General features: G+C 38.9%; 2 protein-coding genes across 3 annotated transcripts in view; both read right to left on the bottom strand.

Moving 5' to 3' along the window:
• pou2f1a (POU class 2 homeobox 1a) overlaps positions 1 to 12,697 on the bottom strand; it is a 30,637-nt gene extending 17,940 nt beyond the window's left edge. The window contains exon 1 of one of the 2 annotated variants that reach the window (XM_036557354.1): positions 12,660 to 12,697. The gene's annotated coding sequence lies outside the window, so the exon portion shown is untranslated. Of the gene's footprint in view, positions 1 to 1,371; positions 1,607 to 12,659 lie in introns of those variants that run through there. The other variant, XM_036557355.1, reaches the window with a different exon arrangement.
• Positions 12,698 to 16,568: 3,871 nt separating this feature from the next.
• On the bottom strand, positions 16,569 to 24,976 carry dusp27 (dual specificity phosphatase 27). The gene is made up of 6 exons (XM_036557668.1): positions 24,933 to 24,976; positions 23,496 to 23,628; positions 22,736 to 22,872; positions 22,332 to 22,563; positions 21,996 to 22,213; positions 16,569 to 20,088 (listed from the first exon to the last, which is right to left on the bottom strand). The coding sequence occupies exons 2-6, from the start codon at positions 23,606 to 23,608 to the stop codon at positions 17,333 to 17,335; spliced, it is 3,456 nt and encodes a 1,151-aa protein (XP_036413561.1). The 5' UTR covers positions 23,609 to 23,628; positions 24,933 to 24,976; the 3' UTR covers positions 16,569 to 17,332.
• Between the last annotated feature and the right edge of the window lie 933 nt (positions 24,977 to 25,909).

Here is a 25,909-nt window from a genome sequence, read left to right on the forward strand (position 1 = left end):
TCGGAGAGACCTCTGAAAGCTTTCTGCATAATTCAAAACTTTCATAAATATTTATCTGCTCATTAGCATATTAATTGGATAGCTTTTAGGGTGGGGGGTATGGCAGGCACAACAGGCAGGGAGAAGTAAACTGAGCCCAATTACCACCCGAGTGTGACTGTTTTAATTAAGCAGAGAGGGAGAAAACCTTCCCAGCATGCAATCTTTGCCCCAACAACAATGCAGGAATTCATTTGCTAACGACCACTGTCGACCACTAACGACCAGTTACTTAATTTACACACCCTGAGATACACTACAAAAATGCCCGGCAACAACAGGGGAACATATGCAACAGAGACATAACATTAAAAAAAAAAAACCCAAACAGGATTCCTGTTATCCATAAAACATTGATTCTGAATTACACATAAGCCTGACATGCTAATCCACAAGTGGCTCTGACTGTGGCCAATTCACATAATTGTCACTTAACCGATCCTACCCAGTCAAACGTAAAAAGTTCATCATTTTCCAAGTGTTCCTTCTATTCAAAGGCAGAAATTAAGTTGCCAGAGGTTTCTATCAGGTGTACAATTTAAAAACACACAAGTTGTTGGCAAGTTGGCAAGTTGCTGATACTTTATTGGCGTTTCAAGCTGTTAAATTTTACAAGTAATACATTAAAACTTATTTCTGCAGTTCTCATAACCATTTGATGTGGTTAAACCAACTCGACTGTAGATAGTCAAACTTGTTTTTTTAAGGACGCTATCTGGCCTTAAGTTCTCTGTCTGCTGCAAGGCTGTCAGCAGTATATTCTCAGAGTGAGGTAGTGAGACACAGGTTTATCTATGAGCCAAATTTAACAGCTATGAAAGTATAGCCCATTCATTAAATCATGTCCTAGAACTAAACTGCACACGAGAATTCTTAATTTAAAATGATTCAAGAGTAACGACACCCTTTCACTTTCAGATAACTCCACCCCAAGTTCATCTTTGAAAAATGCTCAAAAATGGGAGGGACACTTTGGACCGCCTGGCAGGGGAAGAGGGTGGGTGCTACGACGCACAAAAGCAAACAGAGAAAGTAAACTCTGTCACAGTCACCTTAACTTCACTGTGACCATCATGCAGATGAAACATATCCGATACTGTGCACCGAACTGTTTGTGTTTTAAAATTTCCAAATAACAAATTTGGCAGGTAAAACTGTAACTGAAAATGCAGTAAAGAAAGTTATTTTTTTTAATGATCTCTTCAGATATGTAATATTATTAGAGCTTAGGTCAGAACCATTTACAGACAACAAAGGCCAATCAGATCAGATTCATGCCTATTCATGATCACTTCGTCTAACAAACTTTGTTTACCTTTGCTTTTTACATACCTGGTGAGGCTGCGTGTCACTTTTTCTTACAATGGCAAATTGACTGTGAGATGTATATTCAGACATTGCCCAGTAGGAACAAAAATGGAAGAAAAGAAAAATAGAGTATGGTAAAATCTTTCAAGATCTTTCGATCTGAGAGTTCTGTGTCTTCTGTCACTTCCACTGTTTCACCACTGTCTGTCCCCAGAGTTTCAGCCTAAGGCTTACACTCTGCAGTTGCCTTGGCCCTTCTGTTCCGTCCACCTAAACAGATTAAAGTTCAACATAGGTGACCCCCCCCCACCAATCCCCATACCCTGACCTGTCCTTTTATAGTATATAGCATGGGTGGGCAGTATGGCAAAAATATTACATCACAATATTTCAACACATTTTCAGGGTACTTGATAGGCACCATGATATTTAACAGAACAGAACAAAATAGAACCTGAAGTGCCACATATAAAAAAAAATTAGAAACGTAGAACTACAATGATTCTTATTCACTGTTTTACAAACTGCACTGCACTAAATCCAATTAAACAGGCCTAATTACACTAAATTTTAATGAAACCTAGTCAGTGTTTAAGTAGTGATAATATCTGCGATCAGCTCAGAAAAGCATGAGAGACAATTTATCACAATAATGCTAAAATATCATCATATTGCCCACTTTTTGTATATAGTATGGCTTTGACAAAGAATCCACGTGACAGTGTGATAACCACCATATTATGCTGTCCTACTCTGCTTTGCTATCATCTTAAAATTGACAAGGCCACAGGGTCACCATGTTCTTGTAAATAATAACATGTCATGTTGCTAGACATTCCTAGCCAAAGTAACAGTACTTGGCTAGCGTGAAAAGATGAGATACCAAAGGATTACATGCATCATGGCTTAAATCAGGAATTGCAAGAAACTAAAGATTCTAAAACTTGGCATGTAAGGTCCTGTTTGAGGTCACATTGTCACAGTGTAAAGAAATGGGGCTGGACTTTGCGCTAGAAGTCAGGAAACAATGTTTTGCCTTTGTGTCTGCACTGAGTGGGCCTCAGGAGGCAGTACAGTTAACAAGAGTCTTTTTATTAGGAAGTTTCATTGCCTTGTTGTATTGTGTTCTCATACTCTGTGTGCCACCAGCCAGAGGCTCCGTGTTAGTGTTTCCCTTGTTTGAGCAGATTCCCTCAATGAACAGTGCGCCTGTGGTAATCCAGAATACCAAACCAGCGGAGCTCTGACAGCTGTCACCTTCCTTCATTGCAATTTCAAAGAATATTCTTGGGAAAACAAGTTTATTAACCCACAATTGATCATTTTTAATTTGCTTTTAATAAAACATTTAACCAAAGAAATTAAGGGGTGGGTATGAGGTGGTGTTAAGTATTCCGAAAAGCAAAGTTGTAGAGTTCTTTGACTAAGTGAGTGAGTGAGTAACAGTAGGCCGCAATTGCTAAGCATCAAAAGTTTTTAATGACTTGCATTAATACATAGTTTAATTTTGTGTGAGTATTTTACAACAGTTTTAAATGAGGCTCAGCCAGAATTCAGAACCAGAACTGTCTGTTTTATGATGGTGATTTGGGCCCAGTAGCAGTGTTTCGATAGAAGTAGTTCACGTTCCAGCTGTTCATTCCAAAGTGGTGCCAGGAATGTTTTTGCATAGCTACATTTAAATGGCTGTTATTTGAATGCTTAATTTCTGCACCTCATTTGTAATCCCCACATCCTTCACTTATCTGCTTTGAATTATGCTTCCAATAGAATGAAAGGCCAATTAGTTGCTCATTTTAAATGCATTAATTAAAACATTTGCATAATGCATTGTGTGTCAATTAGAGTTCTGAAGCTCTCGCCACAGCAGTATGTAAATTGTGTTTCACTCACCTCTGTTTTTTTGGCATTTCAACTACAAAGCTCTCTTGGTTCAAACCGTCTCTCTCCCTCAGCTGAACTATTGTCATAGCAACCGCTTGAGCAGAAAGCCAGTAGGCTTTATTCCACAAACTGGACACTGATTGATTCCTCCGTTCAATTAAGCTACCAGCTCTGATGTTTCGCAGTAATTCTATGAATTCTGCCCAGACTAAGTTGAGACGTTACTTTAAATTTAGTTAAGCAAACAAGTTATGAGTTTCTCGGGAGAAGACACAATAAAGATTATCACCACACATTACTGGGAAGGTGGTGTTCTCTGCTTTGTCTGATCTACAACACTGTTCAAAAGTTTGGGATCAATTATATAAAATCAAATTAAATTAAAAGGGATTCTAACATGATTCTAATATGTCAGTCCTGTGCAACTTCATAGGTTTTAAATAATTACTAGGACACTAGCAAAATGTCCAAAAAAAGCAAAAAAAGCTGCACAGCAACAAGAATGAAATGTAAAAATATAATAATATTCAAGATTCATCTTGTTTCGAAAGTGTTCGAAATGCAGATAATTTGACCTAAAATTTTTGGTCACAGAATTCTGAATATAAAAATCATTTTGGTGAACAATGTGTGATACTTAAATTCATACTGTTAAATAAAACTGTAAACACGGCAGGTGATTCCAAACTTTTGAAAAGTATTGTACTACCGATGTTCAAAGCATGTGTGGAGCTCCTGTTAAGATATATTCATATTACACAAACGGAACAGATCTGGATCTCTACTTACAAACATGATGAAGCCGATTCGTCTTTGTTAGCACAATGTATGGCTAAAGATTCTGCTCAAAATAGCAGACACGGCAGATTTTTTGACAGGTCTGTTCTTGAAGATGAACTGATCAACACTACTTACACTGAAGATGGGTTGACCAAAAAGTGAAATTAGAAATGAGAAAATAAAATCATGATCAGGTCATCTTGGATGTTACTCCTAGTGGATTTAGGATTGACAGAGTGTCAAAAGAAGGTCTTAAAGCATGCCTCTGAGTCATAATTGAAACCATGAAAAATAATCTATGTTGAATAATAAATCGTTAAATATTTGCATGTATTATTTTTATGCCCAGGAAACAACTCAAAGTGGCATAAGAGCATTTCTAAACCTCAGTACATTAAGAATGAACGATTTATGAATATGCATGATTATGCAAATCTTAAACGCCCCCTTGCCTCCTGGATTCTAAACCTCGCCTCGCCTTCCCCCACTACCCTGCACACTGGGCATTTACCTCTGCTGAATGGAGAATACAGCCCTCTATGTTTGAACAGATGAGATGAAGCAAAGCAGAGACAAAAATAACATCCCACTGTAATTTTAATAATCAGAAAATAAACTAGCAGGTTTTTAATTTGTCATTCCAACAACAGTCACTTAACTTTACTTGTTCTGATTTGAGACTTCTTCCTTTAAATTTTCTTAACGGAACGTCAGTGAGCCCGAACAGGTGGGGTATGTGAAGCCCTTTTAGCCTGCTTGCTAAGCTAACGCTAGCCTCTAGTGCTAATGAAGACTGAAAAGCAAGTAATTTAGGCTTAATAGATTTACCTGCTCAGAGTGTTTATTCTCTAAACTTGTCTCAGTGTAGTGTCAGTAAGCTGGAATTAACCGTGTTGTAGTATGTGAAGATTTCTTCTAGCTTACTATGCCAATTATTATTATTATTATTATTATTGTTATTAATGCTAGCATCTAGTGATAACGGGGGCAGTAAAGTGGCGCAAGAGTAGTTAAGCTAGTGGCTACACACACACATAGATGTGTCAGATTTGCGTCATTATCCTCCAGATTTGCATCAATGAAGCTTCACTGAGCCTGAATCGAACCCATGTCGTGGTAACTGAAGTTGCATGCAACTTCATTCCCTAGCAAGTTGACAGTAACATGAAGCAGTTCAAAACAAAGTTGCACACAACCCATTTAATTAACTGCTAGCAACTGCTATTTTTTTTTAAATATATCATAACTTCACTACATAAAGGCATTAGCATAATTACATTTGCATATTTCATATGTAGTATGATGACATTTTTTAGCTGTTTTTGTTGTTCTTTCATGCACATATTTATCTGTGGTTATTTACTATATATTTGAGTTTTTAAATGTGATGTATTAATGTTTACGTAGCCATTACGGATGTATATAATGTCTCACACACTACAAGTTCACCAAGGAGTGCATCTCCGTCTCCCCTTCTGTAATCACTTTTATCATTTAGATCCCAAAGGAATCTTCGCTCTGTGTAAAAGTAGGAGCATCTAGAAAGTAAGTTTCATCGTGTAAAGGCAACTTAAAAGGAGGATGACTGAACACAAACAGTGTATAGAAAAATATTATAGTTTGAGGGTCACAAAACATAAAACTAAGTGGCAGCCACATTATGCCATGTGAAATGTGCAGCATGGTAATTAAGTTTTGTTTATAAAGTGAGCATGGTGGTGATAAGTGCACTGATCCCTTCTTACCGCTGTGGCTTGTTCATCTGATCCCAAGCAAAAGCCAACAAATACCCTGCTAAGTGGATGCTTGTTTGATATAAACGCTACATCAAAGAAACTAAAAAGTCTCAAAACCACAGACACTAAAAAAAAGAAACAGTGGCAAATAAACTATTTGGTAAAAACGCAGTGAATCAATGGAAGAGGATTTAGTAAATGGAAATAAATACAGGGTGTCCCAAGAAAACTGACATAATTTCGTAGCCTAATAACATATCCAATTCTCCATCAAATGATCTCAAATTTTAACAAAATGTGTAAAAACTAACCAAGGTTAATTTTCAATGTTTTTTCTCAGGTTGAAAAATGGCGTTCACTAGAAATGAAAAGGCATTTTGTGTGTTAGAGTATGCTCAAACACAGTCAAACAAGAGTGTGCAGCGTGCATTTTTCGAGAAAATTCAATAAAAATGCACCAACTGGAAAGCAGATTTGGACATGGCACAAAAAATTCAAAGAGGAAGGCAGTGTGCGCAGGGCAAAGGGATCTGGACGAGCACCAGTATCAGAAGATATTACATTTGTGAAGCTTTGTGAAATCGGTTATAAAGTTTACATCCCTCTGAATTTCATGTTCGAATTTTGATAAATAAATCTTGTATTGTTCAACATGAGGCCTATTTAATTTCGTTTGCCTAAGACATGTAGTTACTCAGATATTCGCATCTCAAATGAGGTCAGTTTTTTTGGGACACCCCGTAAATAAAATTCAATAATTTACATATTCAAAAAACAGAAGTAAATAACTTTTAACTGTTTTTATGAAACCAGTTCCATATACCTTTTTTTATCACCTATTTATCAAGCTAACTGCTAGCAAGTCACCAGAAGCACACAGCAGCAGCTGCATTTAAATCTGCATTTCATACACAAACAGTGGTTTATGGTTGGCATTCTTCATGCAGTCCAAATAAGTTTCCTACTGCTCCAGATTGCTAGTTAGCATGTTCTCCACAGCATTTATTCAGAATAAAAGAAAAATACTGTCGAGCTGACCGGAGCAGAACAAAACATATTCACATTGCACATGATGTTAAGATCAATACAACAAAGTTAAGCATGTGCTTGGGTATAAAATGATTTTTGAGTGGCTTAAAGACCTGATCATTCAGAATCTGAAATACTGGTCACTCCCCTGCGCAGTAACAGGAGTTTTCCTTTTTAAATAGACGGTTAAAAGATGGTTTTTTCTGCTCTCCTCCACCACATCACTGACGTGTTCATACAGTCTTAGCAACCTGTTCAGTGTTGCCAGATTTAAACGTGATCACCCAAATTAGTATTTTATGCTACCTGTTATGACAATACTTAATTATTGGTGATGTTTTCCTATTACCTTGTAGTGTTTCAGTTAAGGTTCTTAAAAGGTTTTGGGGTCATTAAAAATCAACTGAAGAGGTAAATGAAATGATCATAAAAACCACACTAACAATAAAAAAAGAAAAAGTTGTTTGTTCCATCATTAAAGTGAAACATGTATTGAGATTTTGTATAGAATGTTGGATAAAAATGTTGCAGCCCTACGATCAATCCAGTGTCAAATATGATGAAAACCTCTACCGAATGTCAGTAACAGTGGCAAAACGAAAAAAGAAATGAGACAGCATGTAGGTATCAGACAAAGTCACAGCACATGGCATCGAGTTACACACTTCAGTTCTTCTAAATAGAGCAGACGAGCAAAACTGTCTATTTAGTGTCCTCCTGGGTAACAACTACATTTGTGTTTCTTACAGCAAAGGTGTGTGGTAATCTGAAATCCTCCTCCCTTTATGTACAAGGTAGTTGCAATGCTTGCTAGATTAACTTCAGTGGGGTGTACACATAATTTTCTTGATGACTTACATGTACGACGAAACATTTTAGAAATCCAAACCACACAACATGTACTGTCATACTACTTCAGATGAGAGCTCTTTTTTGTGAAATGCTCTGTTATGAATCGCTAACGGCACACGCAAATGAGTAAAACGATGGTGTGTGTCATACATCAAACAAACGGTAAAATAAGCTGTCAAACTTCAGCTTACAAATGAGAAAATGTTTGACTGCGATGTTATTTGCCCTTAAGGTCACAGTAAATCCGAAGGTGCGGTTCATAAATCTGGCTCACAGTCTCTGACTAAACACCTAAAAGATCAATCAACAAGATTAATGTGTCTAATAAAGTGGCCTATATGTGTATACAATGTTTAAAAGCCCCAGCAACACTGCTACAACTGATAAACTCATATATGCACAACTTTCACTACCAGTGTTTCCTTTAGAGTTTTTTCCACAGCAGGTGATTGACCCTTCAATGACCTGCATGTGGGGTCAGAGCAATCATCACATAGACGGGGTGTACCGATACCACTTTCTCCCTTCTGATACGATACCTGATCTTCAAGTATCCGCTGATACAGATACCAATACTAATGCTATCAAACCTAACTAATCGATAGGTGCCTAAAATCCTGATAAATATCAGGATTTTAAGGATTTTAGGGATTTTATTAAAATCCGTAAAAAACTTACTGGATCTTATTAAAAATAAATGTTAACAAAATAATAATAATTGTCCACTAATAAATGCATACACATACATACATACATACATACATACATACATACATACACACACAACACACACATTCTTTTATGCCCCTCCCCTTAGCAATGTTAACGGCTTAAGTCTACAGTTAGTCCAAGAGACTGGCTGTTTTTTCAATGCATCTTTCTAATGTTCTCTACCTCGATAACCTGGACTAACATTTACACATTAGCATGTTTTGCACTGTATGGACATTGCATAACCCAGTCTTATTTGTGGCCTACTAGTATAAAGGTCATGAGAAACCTAATGACTTAGGGATAATTTTAAACAGTATATCATTTATTACTAGGCTACATCCTATGTCTATATTTCATCGAAGCTGGACACAGTGTGAATTTTGCTGGGTAGACCACCTATTCTATGGTAGGAGAAGTGCTGACCCTAAAGCGTGCCAGTGAAACAGTCTCACTTTTTCTTAAACTTCTAGAGTGCCTAATCCTTCAGAAAGTTATTGTGACACAAGATAAGGACTTGTTTATGCCTTCAATCTCCAATCTATTCTACCAGACATGGTGGTGGCCGATGGTGCCGGAGTTGGAAATGCGTATTTCCATCAATGTAGAACTGGGTGAAAGGTGACTATTCTGGAATATTTAAGGCCTTGTGACTGACTGAGAGCAACACTAGCTGATGTCATTAGGATGCTAGTAACACTAGCTTTGTTGACTGAACCTCATCAGTGGTGCTGTATTCATTTATGTTTCTGAATCCATCCAAGTCTGCATTATAATAGTTTTGATTTGTGATGATGAATCACCTATTGTATGTGCAGTCTGTCTAATTTACATCTAATTTGGATAAACATCTAACTGCTTTCACCAATTTCGGTGAGGGAGACATCCCCCAGTGCACTCTCTCACACTCAAAAGTTTTAGCCTGTTTCAGCCTTTCAAGACTCTGCCTTAGTTAAGCCTTTATAAGTAAGGTTTGCTTGTGCAGCTGTGTTGGTTGGTGGAGATGATTTTTCTCCATTTTAATCCGTTCTTTTAATAAAACTTCCTCTATTAAATTTTAAAATCAATTCTATTTTGAAATTCACTTCAGTTATTCTTAGTTTTCGGGTATAGCGCATTACAGATTATAAATAGATGTTTGTCCTCTGTTTCTTTTTATTTTAGTTTTGCTGTGGTAAATGTAAATTACCCAACAGACTCGACTGTTCACGTCTGGTTCATGTCATTTCCCAAATACATGTTCGGCTCAGGTCAGGTTTAAATGTCTCTTTCAGGTTTTCACAGCCCATCTCCCACTTTTAACAGATTTTAGAGCATTAGAGATGTGCAGGACCCACCACAATACAAAAACAGCTCATTTTTAGTGTCACACGCGACAGCTGGCTTTTAACCAGCACAGTGTGGGTGGGAGTGGGACAACACGTGTAGAGATATCTTGCAAATTAATAAATAGTTAAAATAAAACGAAGACTATCACTTAATAATTGGCATATATAAATAATATTTAATAGTAACATAACAAAAAATAACACTCATTGTAAATAGATGTCTAAAGAGTCCTAATTAGAAGCAATGAATCATGAGAATCACAAATATTGCTTTCTTGCAGGCTACAGAAATGCAGAGCCTTCAGACAGTCAGATGGCCACAGCTGTGGAAAGTGCTTTTAATAAAGGTGAATACCTGAGAATCAAGCTCACCAAAAGTCTGGTGTATTGTGAAAGTATGGTGATTGTGAATCGTGACTAACGCAGATGGAAACCAGTTATAAAGGTTCGTGGGTGAGAGCAGGACAAATAGTTCAGTATGCGGGTGGGAGCGGCACAAACGGTGCAGATTTTGAGTTAATGGGACTTCCCCAAAAAAAATTAAGTCTGGCATTCTGCAGTCACACACTCATGAATTTACCACAACAAACACACTTGTGGGAAAATGGATACGCCAAACTAAAAACCGTTTGGGATGTTGTTTGAAAGCACTGCTGGATGAATGAATTCAGAAAAGCATAAATGTAAACTTAATTATGGATAACTGATTATCTTATTATATGATCTTTTAATTTATCTGTTATCAGTGATGGATATTACTGTCACCATTCAGTAACTTAACCACTGCTATCCTATCAGGTTTTATTCAGAACTTGAGTGATATGCCAGTTCAGCTCAGTTTGGGACAGAATTTTGTTGGACTAAAGACTTGATCTGACTTGGTCAGTCTTAGTTCTACATCACACAGGCAAATGATATCAGGAAAGTTAACATATTTGGTGTGAATTATTTTCTGTGCGTAGAATCTTTATAAGTTTGATGTCTCAAACTCCTAAAAAGTGCAACATTGTTAGTGTCGTGGCCAAAAAAAAAGGATCATAACACCAAATAAGCAATAAATGTATCTCTATTTCCCGCTGTTATTTACAATTGTTTTTCTAAATGGTACTGACAAAAACATGAAAAATTCTTAAACATCTTATATAAAATGAAGCTGGCATACGAATACTGTTTCTATCATATATTGTTAAATATGTGGATTACATATATGTTTGCTATGTAAACATGTGGCTGAAATATCTGTCCCATATTTGAAAATGGCCAATTTAAAAGACCATGTCACATACATGTCTATACATATATAATTTGGATATTAGGCAAACCCATATATACTACTATATGGCATATTTATAATCCATGTCGCATTATATCAGATTTCCATATGAGAAGAAAAACAGTAAATAAACGAGTTTTTTTCCCCAGATTTCCCATCATTCTATCATTGTAAACATTACATGTTTACATTACAGAAGACACTGTGTGTACACTGCTCTTTTCTGGATAACAAATAAACTGTTTATATTTGCGTTGTAGACATTGTGACCCCCCTGGTCCCCATCATCACCATCAAGTCCCATCCCATATCATAAAATCAGAGTTGGTACAATTTCACACCAAAACGACTCTAAATTACTTTGTTTACATCTCAACGACTGAATTATGCAGAGACGCTGAAACATCCGCGGAATTCCCCTTTAAGGCTCCAAATCCGTCTTAAAGGATGAATCATTCATGACCCGCCTGTTTGTATACATGAATATTCATTAGCGACTTTGTGCGCTGCATCGGTGTGATAAATAAACACCGGTGCAGATGTCCTTTCAGGAATAAAACAGCTCTTTCGTTAAACGACGGACGAGAGCAAACTATTTTCAATATTTTTCATCTCTGTAGTCGCGCTGAAACTGTAAACACTAAGTTAAACGTGACCGTTGACCGTTTAAGTGAAACTTAAACTGGTCACTGGTCAGGGGCCGCGGAAGAGGAGGGATGGAGAGTGAGATTTTTAGGAAGAATTTGAAAGAAAAACCTGCAAGTTTACGATTAGTTTAGCCGACCAGCTAACACTGGTCAGGTAACTTAGTGAGCTGGCTACTTGTTAGGGGCAGACAAAAAGTTCGAAAACAAAATACCCGGCTGAAGTCAGCTTCTTGTTCGAATTTTCCCGTTCCACCTTAAACAGTACAGCTGTTACAGTCTGGCGCCACCCTCGCCAGACTGTAACTGCTGCGCCATTTAAGGTGGAACGGAAAAATTCGAACAAGACGCTGGTGAATTGGAAGCCAACTTCAGCCTCGTAAACAAAATGCCGGGTGTCAGCAGCAGCACTCGGGTTAAACGGCGGCATTATCAGCAGGGGAGAAAAGAGAGGCTAACACGCTACTGTAGTGAACTATATTCGTGACCGAGAAGTGGAAAACCAAAAGTTTACTCTGTCCGACCTGACCACATGAATATGTAAAGTAGCTGCCTAACAAGTAGCCAGCTAATGTGAACTTCATTAAGCCACTTGTTCTAATTTTGCCCCGCGCTCTGTGAGAGCTGCAGCCGGAGTTGGAGTGCAGTTAGCCGGCCAGCTATGCGCAGAGAACCCGCCTCACAAAGCGGCGTGCTAACCCAGCTGGCTAGCGTTTAGAAGATATTTTGGCTAACGTTACTTTCCTGTTACTGAAAAACAATTTTAGAAATTAGTAAGACCTCTCCTAGCGCTTTAAATGAATTAAACGAAACGAGCTCGTCACGTAGCTAAATATTCGCCACAGGCTCAGAGTTTGGGGCTCTTGCTAAACCTAACGTTACAGCAACTCTCGTCTGGGAGCTAACGAGCTAGCTAAAGTAAGCAAATGTTGTTATTGTTGGAATAAAAGTCTCTCCGTCCGGCCGGTTGTAAGTTGTAAGCCGTAACTGGCCGTCCGTGCACGATTTCTTTGCTCCTAGAAGTAGAAGGTAGGGAAAGGAAAAGGAATATGAATATGTAAAATGCAATGATTACCTGCTCTCAAGCGCTCATCTTGACTCGCTGATCCTCTGTCCGCCATTTTGAATATTTAGTGCAAGTCACAACCCATCCCGACGGCAAAACAGCGGAACATTCATAAACTACTCCCCCCATCCTGAAGAGCGGAGTCCTCTCTTTCTCTCAGGCACCTGCTGCACTGGTTTCACAGAGCTGGTGTGTTTATTCGGCTGTTTGGTTTGTTTTCAAACGTTTCATAAGGTGCCACAGAAAGAACTGCCCTGCTGAAAATTATTAAAAGTTTGTGTAGGTTTCTCTGATGGTATTTAGTGTTTGTTCTGATGGTTGGTATCACAGTGTAAAGGACTCCAACGGTTTTCCAGATGCATTTCATGGCTTCCTCATGGGATCTAAAGGTGTCCTACAGACAACCAGTGGTCTAATGACAACCATGAAAGGGGAATGCTGCCAGTTTTTCAAAGTTTATGTGTAATTCAGTCACTGAGATGCAGTCAGAGTCATTCAGAGTGATTTGATGTGAAACGATTTATTGTAGAGAAACTTACTGCCCTCTGAGTTCTTATTTGTAATGCTGACGGAGGTAAAAAAAATAATTAATTCGAGTGAACGTTTTGCAGTTCGTACGCACGTTTTTTTTAATTCGTGGTCACGATTTCTTAAATCGTTCCCTCATTTTCTTTTAAACGTGCGCACGTTTTCTTTACTTCGTGGGTACGTTTTTTTTATTCATGATCACGATTTTCTAATTCGTTCTCTCCTTTTCTTTTAATCGTTGTCATGTTTCATTGTTTTTTTGTTTATTTTTTTGATTCGTGTTATTTGTCCTGTGCAGAAGTAACTAACAGCTCCCTGAGACTGTCTGACGGGTTTTGATGAGTTAGACTGATAAGATAATGAACAGAGACGCTCATCAGGTCTGATTTGGGGTGAGGAAACTGCAGCTCCTCTTCACAGCAAACGGCCTTCAGATTCATCAGTGCAGCCGCAGTTTGGTGGTGAAATGAAGGAAGACAACAAACTACAACCACAGTCTTCACTAAACTGTACTTTATAATGATCATATTTAACAGAGATATAGACGCTTAGCGCTGTTTCTGCTCCCGGACAAACTGCGGTGTTAGAGATCATCACACAATTACAGTAAGAAATGATCAGCGTCAACGTTTCAACAAACTCAAATTAAACACACACAGAAACATTCATGTGGGATGAGGTTAAATGGCGAGAGAGTTTAATAGATCTATGGATTAGATATAGATATGTTAATGTGAGGATGTTGAAACGCTGATCGTTTCTTCTTGGAATTGTGTGATGGTCTCTAACACCGCGAATTATTTTTTTTACCTCCGTCCCCTCCGGGGCTCCATATAAAGTAGTGGTAAATCTGAAAAAATGTTTTCTTTGAGGACTATTTCGCCATAGGTTGCCCGTCATGCACCTCTGCCATGAAATGATTAAAATAAATTGATTAAGATGCATTTTAAACCAAAACTTTATCACAAAACTATCATAAGACAGTGTGTGGGACATGAAGCATTGTATATCAAAACTTTTCATGCGATATTTTCCGTGATGTGTGTGAAGCATTTAACTCTTCAGAGGTCTGGTTTCGTCTGGTATCACCACCACTCCATTCTGACTTGGCAAGTTTCTCTGGAACAGAACATTTCACACCAAACCACTCTCAACAACTTTGTTTACATCTCAACCATTTAAATAAGGGGATTTTTTGAAATGTCAGTGGAGTTCCCCTTTAAGTCAATTTCCATTAAAAAGCAAAGCCATCAGGTTTTAATCATAATGGTTCTAATTGTCTTTTTTCAGCAGGGTGTATTAATACTATCGCGAACTTTAAGGTGTCTGTGCTGTTTAATATTTTAATAGTAATTATATTTTCAGTGGCATAATCAGGATTGTATGAGCCCCAGGGGGTATTTCACAAAGCAGGATTTCTCAGGTGGCCAAAGAGCAAGCCTGTCCAATAAGAGAAGAACTAAGGAACATTCCTACTGGACAGTCCTCAACTTTTGGCTTATTGGGTTATCTGAGAAATCCTGCTTTGCACCACCCCACTCCCAGTGCAACCCCCTTTACAAAAATTACAATGTAATTACCTTTTTTTATTTGCTATTGTCATGTCTCAAACAAGCTGATTCAAGTCAACCTAAACATTTACCTTTTACCAGCCACTTACGATTTTAGAATCATTAAATGTGAATATATCATGATACATGTTGTGAAGGATCTATCTGAAAATTGTTGCCAAATGTTTTATGAATTACAGGGAGATAAACAGGCATCAGTTCTGTCTGTGCATAGTTGCGCCCCCAGTAGTTAAACCACTGCTTCTATGTAATATTCCTGTAGTGCTGTCTTATGGGAATCTGTAACATATGTGTAATATAAGATGTGTATAAGATTATAGAGTTCCTGTAGAGATTTATATTTCTACAGGTTTTTCACAGTGGAAAAATAAAATTTTTGAGGACAAATAACACCATGATGGGAAAATCAAAGGAAACATTAATCCCTTTGTTCATTTGGTATTTAGTCTACTTAGGCACTGTTGAGGAGACGGCCGTTTAAGCAGTTGCTTAGTGCCCCCGACCCACCAGCGAGCACCAGTGAGCATGTAGTAAGTATTTATGTATGTATGTATGTATGTATGTATGTACAGTTTAGTGAGTGAAGCATTAATTATTTCCCATTCAACATAAAATGACTGGGTTGAATAGGGACCACCAAGTAGGATGTTGCTTAGTGCCCCCAAACGTTCAGTAATGACCCTGCATGTAGGCAATTTGTCACAGCGTTAACACAAACCGAGCTCTTGTAGTCCTGTTTGTTGCAGTTTCCACACAAAGGAGCTGTAATAAGAGTGGAAAACTGGGTTATATTCACGAAAAACAATCATTATTTTTCAACATTCAGACAGTTTTTTGTCCCCAGAGACAGTTTCTTTTAAATTACATTAACACATCCTTTTATTTTCTTGTTTGTGAGGCTGACGTTGTGGCCAAGTGCTGTAAAGTGTTTTAGTCGATTCCAGTGGCTCATCATCGCAGTTTATGATGTATAACAGCTTGAAGGAGTCAGACAGCTCTTTAAGATGTTATCAGATCCCATTCTGTCAGTTAGTCCAGCATTTTTTATTTTACAAGTCCTGTGCAGCATCTTAAAAGCTGCTCGTCATTTACTGATTTCAATCCATGCCTGAACCAAGGTACATCTTGTTTGTTAAAGTGTGTGTTAGGTAGATAACCAGGCCTGTTTTTGGTGTTGCACCACACATCAGGCTACCTATGCTACTATCATCTATAACAACCTCTGGTAAATAAGTTACAATTAACAAGTTTTTTCCTTGAAGTTACCATTTTCCATATACAAGGTTTTGTTCTGACAGCTATAGATTGGAGCAAATTACTAATTCACAAATGGTAAAATTCTGTAGTCTATGTGTGTGTCAACATATTATTATCAAACCAAACACAACTGTCAGATATAATAGCTTTCCAAATATACTGCGTAATTATGTTAGGCCTACATACAGCCTAAGTAAAAAGAAACGGATTTAAACCTTTTTAAAATTTTGTTTCAGTTTAGTAATGCTGTGTCACATGAATGGAACCATTAATACACTGGTTCTGCTTAGACATTGTAGTGAACATAGTATGTAGTGAGCATATTTGTTTTTTATTAGATTCTGGGTCCTGCTTTCAAATGCTATTAAAATACATGGTGATCATTTAGAATGCAATTCAATATCATTGGTGTTGTTCAATTTTTTGTCAACAATAGAATCAAAAACTGCAGAAACAGACTCAGACTACAGCTCAGTTCTTTAAGCTTTATAAGGCAATCGTTTCAGGAAAAAAAAACGTAAGGTATAGCAAATAGCATACAAGAAGGATGAGATAAACAAAATAGTTTGAACAAGTGTTTTATATTATAGTATCATAAAGTATAATAGTTATACAAAGTTGGAATAGGAATAGGCATAGTGGAGACTGTTGATAGTGGAGGGATGTTGTTTCTTAGTAACAGCACTGTACAGTGGCCCCAAAAGGTATTTGGACATTTGTTCCATCATTGTGTTAGGAAACAAAATATCATGTGGCATTTATTGTAAATAGACCATTCCAATTTGGCAAAGTATTCTTTTTAAAAGTTCTGTGTAGACTTATGCAGATTTGTGTCCAAAATGCCTTGTGCACTTATGAGTTCATGATCCTATCAATACACACAAGCCCACCAAGACCACTGTAAGAATAAGCACCTCTGTGCTTTACAGTACTGTTAGTGCAGTCTGGTTGGAATCCTTCTTCAGTCTTTCTCCACACAGGACACACTCTGATGTTGTGCTAAAAGTGATTTTTTCTGAAACAAATATAATTTTGTTTAAATATTTTATGAGGTGACCTAAAAACTTCATCAAGGAAAAACATCAATGGTTACTGTCCAAATGCTTTTTGGGGCCAGTGTAGATGTTAATACATTGTCTACAACACTCTTGGACATTCTGTGCTTTTTAAACTACAAATTTCTGCCCCTACAATTAAGAGGATGAAATCGAAAGCATTAAATTATGAATTAAAATTAGAGACTAGCACTGTTCCAAATTCTACTGCCTCCATCTCATTTGTGAGATTTGGATCCAGTCCTCTACACAAAAACAGCAAAGTCTCTTGTTAGGAGTTGTTGCCATTATTAAGAGATTTTGCTTCTGCTTGTTTCCTCCATGCCAAAAGGACTTCATCATCCTCTAACTCCTCTGCTACACGGTCTCTTGCCCTCTGTCTGATGCGGTTGATAAAAGCAGATACCTCCTCATCTTCATCATCGTTCTGTCTTGTTCTTGTCCGTCCTGTTATCTCACTGTCATCAAATCGCGATGTATGAGTAAATTTCCGCTTTGCTGAGTGCTCCTGGAAACTATCCTCCTCCTCTGTTTCCTCATGTCTAGCATAGCGTCTCCCAGTTCTGTGATGACTAGACTCTGATGTTCCATTCCAGGAGGACTCTGCCCCAAGAAGCGTCCTCCTTGATTGATAACTGAATTCTGGACTGGGATCTCTGCTCAAATCGCTGTCAACTTCATATCGGGAAATATTGTTCGATGCAAAGCCATAGTCCTCCTCATCACCTTCCTGTGCTACAATTGAGCTTCTCCGGCTCGGAAAATCAAACTCTGCAGGCTCTGGGGGTTCTCCGTATGTTGGCCTGGACATGCGAGGTTCAGCTGTATCTTCATCATACCCTCTTACCTTGCTTGAGGGGGGTCTTACATTTTTGAGCCATTCGTCAATACTGCAACTGGAGTTTGCTGAGGCAGGAAGGTTGAGTATTCCAGAACGACCAAAATCTTTTTTGGGTTTTGGTTTCTCACAGGGGCTGGTTGATAATTCATTGCTGCTAAATCCACTTGACTTTCCAAGGGTGCTTTCATCCTCCTTATCTTCGTCCTCATCCTTTTGCTTTTTCTTCTTGTACAATGTACTGCGCTTGTTGTCTTCTGCAATCTTCTTTATCTCATATGAGGCCATCTTTTGTCTCATATCAGACTTAATTTCCTTCTCCATGGTGTCAAGTTTGTGCAGGTTTACCTGGTCTTGGAATAAGCTGTATAGCGGTACACTGGTGGTGGTGATTTTGCTCCTACGAGAGCCTAACCCAGAAACTGAAGAGAGACTAGACGCTCCTCCAGCGGATAGAACAGACTCTGCCCGTCCACCTGCAGAAAGTACAGACGCAGCCCTCCCGCCAGCCGAAAGCACAGATTCAGCCCTACTGCGAGGTAACGAGCTGGAATAGGATGATCCACTAAGAACAGAGGACTTATCATCATCCACTCCGCGTCCCTGTCCCATCCCTGTGCCAGCACCCAGACTGAAAACAGACCCTGCTCGAGATGGTGGAAGACTTCCTGTCATCATCATTTCGGCTTGCTTTTGCATGAGTGTTTCGTTAACTACGTTTGCAATCCAGTTCTGAATGTTTGCTATGTTCACCATTGGTTCTCCATTGGGTCCCAGCACTGGGACAGGAGGTTCAGGTGGGGCAGGTGGGACAGAGGGTTGGGAGCGGGTGCTACGGCCTGAAAGGACAGATGATCTGCCACTCAGCACGGACATGTTATCATCACCTGCAACACTTGCAGAAGGAAATGCACCAGCACAGAAAGCAGACAGAGGGATACTTCCACTGAGTGTGCTTTCAGTTTCCCAGCCACACACAGATTGGCTCTCCTCTAGCGTTTTCCTGGAGCGCTCCAAGAGTTCTTCTCTCCGCTGTCTCCTCTTGATGGTGGCTGAATCCTCTCCACGGCTTATCTCCAGAATCTCATCTTTGTTCTCCTCACCCCCATATTTCTTCTGCTGCTTCAACTTCCATGTCTGATAGGCTGTTAAGTTGACGTCCTCCAAAGAAGGAGCAGGGCTCTCTGCCTCACCTTCCTTTTGCTCCCCACTCTTGTTCTCTGCCTCTTGTTCTTTCTTGTTCCACCCAAACTGTATTCTCTTAATCTTCCACCGCTCCAGGGGAGTCAGTTTGTCCTTGTTTTTCTGACAGAAATAGTACATGGAGCTTGAGTCAGAGAGTACACTCTCTAGATCGTCATCTATCTTCTTTTGGCTTGCCTCGCTACTTGCGTCCTCATCTCTTTCCTTGAGACGATACCTTGCAGCAGCCTGCTCCTCAATCTCCTTTAGACGCTGCTTCCAGAGGTCAGCGTAACTACTGCAGCTAGTGGTAGACATTGAGTCTGAGGGGGGTCGGCGAGGCTGACGCTTAACCTGTTCCTTCAACATCTGCACATCTTCACTGGTCACACTCTCCAGATCCTCTGGCCGAGGAACCGGACGCTTTCCGGCCTCTGCAAGAGACTCTGTATCCTCATCATCACACATTAGCTGGGCTTCCCACCAGTCTTCATTCTGGTACTTTTCATTCCGCTTCTGCCACTCCCGAATCATTTTGTTCACATGTTCATCCTCATCCTCGCCATCTTTCCCAGGGAGAGAAGGGTCCTTGGCAGTTGCTTTCTGGTCAGGTCCATTGGGGCCTCCGACAATGCCTACTTTCAGGGCAGCAGCAGCTGCAGATGAAGCAACACTACTCATAACACTCGCACTGTCCTCCTCCTCCTCCACCATGATGGAATTAGCTTTGACTCCAAACATGCTTTCTTCCTCATCGAGGTGAGCCCGAGCGTCAATTACGGAGCATTGACTGAGAGTGTCGTCATCATCTTCGTCTCGTTCCTCCATCAGGGTTTCATTGAGCTGACGCAGCTGCTTCAGGAAGCCCTCATTGGGGTTGATTGCACGTTTCTTTCTGATTTCCATCAGTGCCTCCATGATGGACATGTTGTGAAAGATCATTAAATAAGCAGCAACTAACACCGCTGAGCGGCTTACTCCCATCATGGAATCCACCAGCACTTTCCCTGTGCACAGAGAAAATAGATCATAAATGTGAAGTGTTTTTCAATGTCTAGTATACACAACTGTTCATAAGTTTGGAATCACTGTTGAAATGCTTAGAATGCTAATCTCAATAATATAAAACTATTTTGTTGCAGATATATGTATAAAATAATTGTAATATGATGGAAATATTCTATTTGTTTCAAACAATTTGTAGGAAGCTGCAAAAATTAATAATTGTGGTGATGTTCACTGTTAAAAAAGATGGCTTATTAAGGGTTCTTTAGTAAAGAAAATGGTTCTGTGAAGAACTATGAACACTCAAACAACCCTTTGCATGATTAAAGGGTTCCTCAGAATGTGTTGTAGATGGTTCTTTACAGAACCTTTTTGAACAGAGTTCTATATAGCACTCAAAATCTTCTGTTTTTGCAATGTCAATCTTGTAACTATAGCAGAACCCTTTTTTATATAGAACGCTTTTCAAAAAGGTTCTATATAGAATCATCTATAGCACATTCTCAGTCAGTCTGAAGAACCATTTCATGATGCAGAAGGTTCTTTGAGTGTTTATGGTTCTACATAGATCCATTTTTTTCGTAAAGAACCCTTAAAGAACCACCTTTTTTGAGCATGAGAGCTGTAGATTCTATGATTCTATGTTGACCCATTTGTGAAATTTTCCCTGTGATTTAACACTCTTTAATAAACTAACAGTGACCCATTCAGTCAGGTTCAACACTGATTTTCCCCAAATCTATAAAACCCCATCTTACATTTATACTCTTTCATGTGTGAATATTGTGAAAATATGTGTGAAAAGTTTACTACTTAAGATCATTTGCTATTATTTTACCATGTCACTTTTGAAAAAAGACTGATAGTTGGAAACCTGTCATTCTGCCCCCACCCCCCTCCCAGCTTCTCATATCTGGATCTTCTTGGTCACCCATCAAAATCCATTGCTGTTAGTCCACTGAATTTAAAAGCTTACCCAACGGAGATACTAATCCTTACAATGGTTCGGCATTCTATTTATAGCAGTGTTGCAACCACTTCGTAAAATCTTCTCATAGACTCATTGAGGTTACGGTCACAGTTGTTTGTGTGTGGGTGATCCCAGAAAATGTAGAAGATACAGTCGCATGCAAAAGATTGAACACCCCTAGTCATTTTTTAAGTGAAAATAAGCTACCACATTCTGTGACCAGCGCAAAACTTATGGCACATTTGATATTTTTTCCAACTAGGGATGTTCAAACCTTTGCATATGACTGTATGTATACATTTTCTATATGTTTGTATATGTACATATCCATGACTGACATACGATGGCTCTTTCAGTTCATTCTGTCCTTATTTTTCTGTTCTTTGAAGAATTTAGTCGCTATGGTTGCATGAACTCCTACAGTATATCGTGAGTAAATTCAGCACTGTAGTGCTAAATTAATGCTAACCTTTCTAAACAGACTTTTGAAATGTCCTTTTCCTAGTTTGTGTTTTGGTCAGACTTATTAAAATAATTAAAATAATTAAAATAAAATTTAACCCACTACTACACTGGGTTTGCTATAAACCCTATGCACCATTACAAGAGGTTTCTTTTCCCAAAAGAATCTTTAGCTTAGCTCACTCACCACAGGACTACCTCTGACTCATCTCCTTGAGACATACTACAAATCTATGGCAGTGAATTGGCTGTCTAAAATGGATTAGCCAGTCATTTTCAGTGAATTCTGTTATTGTCTAGCTGTTTCTACTTCATCAGATGACAAGAAGCTTGGGCCCATACATAGATTCAGGAGTAGTCACATATCCAACAGTTCACTTAAGCTGCTGCTTTTTTTGTGGCGTGATAGTGATGTTTGATAATGAGCCATTTGTGATCCATACTGAACTGTAATGAGTTTCCTTTACTCTCACTCACCCCTATGAGTCAGCAAAGCCTCATCGAGAAACTCGGCACATGTTCGGAAATGTGGTGAGATGTCTGCATCAGAGAAGTCGTCAACCTCGATACCCATGTAAGTGATGTTCATTCCCTGGTAGAAGCTGTCGCCTGTGTAGACTCCTGTGCCATGGCCTGCGTTCAAAATGTGAGTGATGCCAAGACGCTTCAGCCGAGCCTTGTTCACTGCTACTGATCTGTGGAATGTTGATGGAATTGCATTTAGTATTAGACAGAACTTCGAGTCCTTCTCATCAAGAGTTTCATAACAGCTGCAGATGGTGTTGTGCACTAAGTGACACAAATGTGTCTTACTTTTCACCAATGAAGATGTTAGGCCAGACTTCATCCACTGGGTTCAATGGGGCCTCCAGGCGGTCCTGAACCAGAGCTCTTTGGATGTCCAACACGCAGGGTGTGTTATAGGGGCTGCGGTCATCGATCATGTCCTTCACACGATTGTAAAGGTCCTCCACCATTAGTTGCTCTGCTGTCTCCAGCATGCTCTCTGGGGTCGATGCCAGCTTTAGCTCTTTGGACTTCAATTCTGAGAAGAAATAATGAAGCTTACTCTAACCATGACTTATCTTTTTTGCTGTGTGTTACAAAACATGTCAACAGGTTTCGAAAAGATTTTACGGTGCTTACAATACTCTATAAATATGATTGACAGTAATTACAAAATTCATAAGTTGCTCTCTAACACAAGATTTACCCACCCTCATTGATGATCTGTTTTGCAGCAATGGCTGAGGAGAGGTGAATGGGTTCCATGAAGATGCTTTCAGCATCTGACCCAGAGATCATGGAGAACCGGTCAGAGATGGTAGAGAAACGATCTGACATCATGGAGAAACTGGAAAAGTGAAGAGGCTCTTATTATCATAATGCGGTGGGTGTAAGAAAGCAGTGTTCAAGCAAGTTTGGAGAAAATTAGAACAAGCTAAAACATTAGAACATTTAACTGCAACAGTGCCTCGACAGTGCTGTAGGCTACCTACACATAGCATTATGTAACCTATTGCTGCTGTCTGAACAAAACATCATATCTCTGAAATGGTTACTTTACAGGAGAAGGAAAAAACCTGCTTTACTTTCAATATAAGTCAATGAAATCAGACTTTTTTCCAAGCAATTTTGGGCCGTTTCTTTTGGCCCATTCATCATGAAATTTTCAAATTATGACAAAAACTGAAAAACAACAAAAATGGATATACAATGTTTTGTTCCGACAGGAGCAAGATCATCACTGTCATAAGAAAACCTTATAACTATGTTTTTCATTTTCATTTTCACTTAAAAATAATTGCATAAACAGTTCATGGCGGGTGGACTAATGGAAATGGTCATAAATTACTTCAAGAATGTTTTTCCCTTCTTTTAAAAAGCTGCCATTTCTGAGTTCTTCTGAGCTTTTACTACACTGACAATATATTTGCAGATTTGGATGCTGTGCGTGAGTTCGAGAGGATAGATGACCTTGGAGAAGGGCAGCGTAGGTAATGGGCTTGGACGTCTTTCACTGCAGGAGTTTCATCCTCATCAGGAACCTTTTGGTCCCCCTCTGTGTTGTTGTCACTTGGCGAGGCCATTGTCACACAGTCCTCTTAAGCTGATTAACAAAGAAATGCACACATACTGAATCAGAACCTCAGGGTTAATCAGGTTCACTGTATGAATACAAGCACAGAGTCATATGGAAGAAGCAAAAACAGAGTTAGAAATATTTTTAATAGTATTTCCCCAGTTAGGCCTAACCAAGAGAGATGGAGAGATCATACATTGCGAATATTTACATATCAAAGCTCTTCGAACAAAATCTTGTATCTTCAAAATAGTATCTTTAAAGAAGATAGTAAAAACATCCTTAACTTAGAATGGAATGTAAAAAGATTTTATTCCAAGGAATTTTGGCTCATTTCTTTCGGACTGTTCATCCTGAAATATCCACATAATGTAAAGGACAGCTGAAGATGGAGATACTAGGTTTTGTCCCAATAGTGATGATATGAATAGTAAGTATAAAAATTTCTTCAAGTAGTTATAAATACTGAACATAGTCCCATACCAATTTTCCACGTAAACAGCCCCCCCAAAATCAAATAACAAGTCTGGAAAACAAACTTCTTATTCTACGAAATCAATTCTGATTCCAGTCTCAGAGCCGAGTGCTTATGTTACCAGCAGCATGGTTTTAAATCTGATGCAACATTCTATAACTTTACTGTCTCTCATCACTTAAAAACTGTATGTATAGTCATACGCACTCACCCACCAGCAAAAGAGAGCATTCATCATGGATGAAAGCGTTTTAATTAAAAACACATTACGACAGCACCTGGGAAAAAGAAAGTGTCTAAGGAGCGCTTGAGTGTAGCAGCGCTCCAGCTGATGACAGGCATGTTTTGACAGTCATGTCTGTAGCTCATTAAAGCTGTTGAAAAAACCTAAAACACACTGTTGTCAACTTTTTTGTTCATTTTGTAGGTACCAGGTAGAGCAGAAAGTTTACTCTCACATGTCAATACTTTAAAATAGTTAATCACTTTTTTGAAAACAACACCTTTTCATTAGGGTAGTTTAATCATGCTAAGTGTTTCTTCTATAACTAAAACTTTCAAACAGACGCTTCCATTTTCACATAGATCAAAAACATGTATGATTTCTTGTGTAAGCGTCTCTCTGTGAGTTCGTCAGTCCTAGTGGCTGAGTTATATTTAGCACAAGGACAGCTGAGAGGACCCTTCTGGAACAGAGGCCTGAGATAGGAGCCCATGATACATTGGGATCGGTGGAAAAAAGGAATAACATGAATCATCAAATGATCAACAAGCTGTGTTTTTACCTCAAGATATTTCAGCCTTGACATATAGCACTGTCTTTATTTCATAACGTAGATAAAAGCCGGTCTCTTACCTGAGAGGCTGGAACAGACAGCAGTGATCTCAGTGAGGAAGTGAATGGAGCTGGCAGTAGAAGTCTAAACTTAGAGAGCCCCTCACTCTAATGACTGACAGTCCACCACCCCCACCTCCACCCTACTGGCTGATGTCCCACCTCTGACATCATCTTGGGGGGCAGGGGCAGTGTGGTGGGGAATGGCTGAGTGTTGTAAACCCAAACACAGGGACTTCTATAGCAGTAGCACCAGCATTAGACAGGTTAGTGTTTGAGCATGTGTGACTGATAGATATAGTAGTTTTGCAGAAGTTTGGGTGCCCCGAAAAATTGATGTTTTATCGATTTTTTTAAGTGAAAATAAGTTAAGACACCTCTGCAGAGAACACCCTACTGCACATTTTAATGCACAATTACTGTTTATTTACTGAATTTAACATATTGAAAAAAATGAAAAAAGCAAAAGTTACGGCACATTCTATAGTTAATGTTTTATTTTTTCCAATATGTTAAACTCCAAAAAAGGTGGGACGCTGTGTAAAATGTAAATAAATGTAAATAAAAACAGAATGCAATTATTTGCAAATCCCATAGACCCACATTTTATTCACAATAGAACGTAGAACACATATCAGATGTTGAAAGTGAGACATTTTACCATTTCATGAAAAACATTAACTCATTTAGAACTTGATGGCAACAACTCACATGGCTGGGTATAAAAAGAGCATTTTAGAGAGGCAGAGTCTCTCAGAAGCGAGGATGGGCAAAGGTTCACAAGTCTGCGAAAACTGCAGAAAAAAGATTCAGAGAATCTGGAGAAATCCCTGTAAGCAAGGGACAAGGCCGGCGGTCAGTATTGGATGGACGGTCAGTATTGGATGTCTGTGACCACAGTTCACCATGCAATCCACAAATGCAAGTTAAAGCTGTATCATGCAAAGAAGAAGGATATACAGGATCCAGAAATGCCGCTGTCTTCTCTGGGCCAAAAC

Source organism: Colossoma macropomum, unplaced genomic scaffold (genome assembly GCF_904425465.1).
Source record: "Colossoma macropomum unplaced genomic scaffold, Colossoma_macropomum, whole genome shotgun sequence".
NCBI lineage: Eukaryota > Metazoa > Chordata > Actinopteri > Characiformes > Serrasalmidae > Colossoma > Colossoma macropomum.

What these genes read in the sequence shown, in the direction of transcription:
- dusp27 (XM_036557668.1), bottom strand. Translation starts at nt 23,608, where the DNA reads ATGGCCTCGCCAAGTGACAACAACACAGAGGGGGACCAAAAGGTTCCT. An exon ending in CTACGCTGCCCTTCTCCAAG is followed by an intron (nt 22,873 to 23,495) that starts GTCATCTATCCT and finishes TCACTTTTCCAG; the next exon opens with TTTCTCCATGATGTCAGATC. An exon ending in AAAACAGATCATCAATGAGG is followed by an intron (nt 22,564 to 22,735) that starts GTGGGTAAATCT and finishes ATTTCTTCTCAG; the next exon opens with AATTGAAGTCCAAAGAGCTA.